The sequence below is a fragment of the Oncorhynchus kisutch genome, linkage group LG16, assembly GCF_002021735.2.
Source record: "Oncorhynchus kisutch isolate 150728-3 linkage group LG16, Okis_V2, whole genome shotgun sequence".
In the NCBI taxonomy this organism is placed as follows: Eukaryota; Metazoa; Chordata; class Actinopteri; order Salmoniformes; family Salmonidae; genus Oncorhynchus; species Oncorhynchus kisutch.
In genome coordinates this window covers 7,884,043-7,886,542 of record NC_034189.2, presented here as the reverse complement: position 1 = coordinate 7,886,542, position 2,500 = coordinate 7,884,043, and the positions used below count along the sequence as shown (strand labels likewise).

The 2,500-nt window shown below is 37.7% G+C and overlaps 1 protein-coding gene across 1 annotated transcript in view; it reads left to right on the top strand.

Moving 5' to 3' along the window:
• LOC109883969 (pyruvate carboxylase, mitochondrial-like) overlaps nt 1-2,500 on the top strand; it is a gene marked incomplete in the record, with an annotated part of 159,587 nt that overhangs the window by 41,450 nt on the left and 115,637 nt on the right. The window contains 1 exon segment of the mRNA XM_031793066.1: nt 2,077-2,242. Within this exon segment, the coding sequence (XP_031648926.1) occupies nt 2,077-2,242 (166 nt within the window).

The window sequence follows — 2,500 nt, the reverse complement described above, 5'->3', positions numbered from 1 at the left end:
TACTATACTGTAGTCTACTGTTGAATACTATACTATACTGTAGTCTGCTGTAAAGTACTATACTATACTGTAGTCTACTGCTGAGTACTATACTATACTTCAGTCTACTGTGGAGTACTATACTATACTGCAGTCTACTGTTGAGTACTATACTATACTGCAGTCTACTGTTGAGTACTATACTATACTGTAGTCTACTGTTGAGTACTATACTATACTGTAGTCTACTGCTGAGTACTATACTGTAGTCTGCTGTAAAGTACTATACTATACTGTAGTCTACTGCTGAGTACTATACTGTAGTCTGCTGTTGAGTACTGTACTGTAGTCTACTGTTGAGTACTATACTATACTGTAGCCTACTGTTGAGTACTATACTATACTGTAGTCTGCTGTTGAGTACTATACTATACTGTAGTCTACTGTTGAGTACTATACTATACTGTAGTCTACTGTTGAGTACTATACTGTAGCCTACTGTTGAGTACTATACTATTCTATAGTCTACTGTTGAGTACCATACTATACTGTAGCCTACTGTTGAGTACTATACTGTACAGTAGTCTACTGTTGAGTACTATACTGTACTGTAGTCTACTGTTGACAACTATACTGTAGCCTACTGTTGAGTTCTATACTATACTATAGTCTACTGTTGAGTACTATACTGTAGCCTACTGTTGAGTACTATACTATTCTATAGTCTACTGTTGAGTACTATACTATACTGTAGCCTACTGTTGAATACTATACTATACTATAGTCTATTGTTGAGTACTATACTATACTATACTGTAGCCTACTGTTGAGTACTATACTATACTGCAGTCTACTGTTGAGTACTATACTATACTGCAGTCTACTGTTGAGTACTATACTATACTGTAGTCTACTGTTGAGTACTATACTATACTGCAGTCTACTGTTGAGTACTATACTATACTGTAGTCTATTGTTGAGTACTATACTATACTATAGTCTACTGTTGAGTACTATACTATACTGTAGTCTACTGTTGAGTATATACTATACTGTAGTCTACTGATGAGTACTATACTATACTGTAGTCTATTGTTGAGTACTATACTGTAGTCTACTGTTGAGTACTATACTGTACTGTAGACTATCGTTGAGTACTATACTGTAGCCTACTTTTGAGTACTACACTGTCCTGTAGACTATCGTTGAGTACTCTACTGTACTGTAGTCTACTGTTGAGTACTATACTGTACTGTAGTCTACTGTTGAGTACTATACAGTAGTCTACTATTGAGTACTATACTGTAGCCTACTGTTGAGTACTATACTGTACTGTAGCCTACTGTTGAGTACTATACTATACTGTAGTCTACTGTTGAGTACTATACTATACTGTAGTCTACTGTTGAGTACTATACTATACTAGAGCCTACTGTTGAGAAACTATACTGTAGTCTACTGTTGAGTACTATACTGTACTGTAGTCTACTGTTGAGTACTATACTGAAGCCTACCGTTGAGTACTACACTATACTGTAGTCTATTGTTGAGTACTATACTGTACTGTAGTCTACTGTTGAGTACTATACTGTAGTCTACTGTTGAGTACTATACTGAAGCCTACCGTTGAGTACTATACTATACTGTAGTCTACTGTTGAGTACTGTACTATAATGTAGTCTAATGTTGAGTACTATACTGTACTGTAGACTATTGTTGAGTACTATACTGTAGTCTACTATTGAGTACTATACTGTAGCCTACTGTTGAGTACTATAATGTACTTTAGTCTACTGTTGAGTACTGTACTATACTGTAGTCTACTATTGAGTACTATACTGTAGACTATTGTTGAGTGCTATACTGTAGACTACTGTTGAGTACTGTACTCTAGACTACTGTTGAGTACTATACTCTAGACTACTGTTGAGTACTGTACTCTAGACTATTGTTGAGTACTCTACTGTACTGTAGCTTACCGTTGAAGATTTGGCATAATCCCTCTCCATTTTTCTCCTCTTTCCCTCTCTGTCTCTTTCTGTCTCTCTCTCTGTTTCTCTGTCTGTTTATATCTCCTCCGTTCCCTCCCTCCAACAGGAGAATGGTGTAGATGCTATCCACCCAGGTTATGGGTTTCTATCTGAGAGATCAGACTTTGCCCAGGCCTGTGTTGATGCAGGAGTCCGCTTCATCGGGCCCTGCCCAGAAACTGTGCGCAAGATGGGGGACAAAGTGGAAGCTCGCTCTCTGGCTATCAGTGCTGGTAGGGTCCTCCAACCCTCTTGGTCTCTCACACCTTCAAAATACAATAAACTTTATTGTTCATTTAGGCCCGCAACATATTTTGTTTGGGGGGGGGGGGGGGGTTAGAAACATGTTCTGATTCTTACATCAACTGAATTAATCGCAAACATGAACAAAAAGACAAACGACAAACTTCAGTGTTTTTTGTGTCTGACTGTGTAGGTTGAGTTCATTATTATTTGTCCTCAGACGTAAAGTATGTCAAACGTGTGCCAGT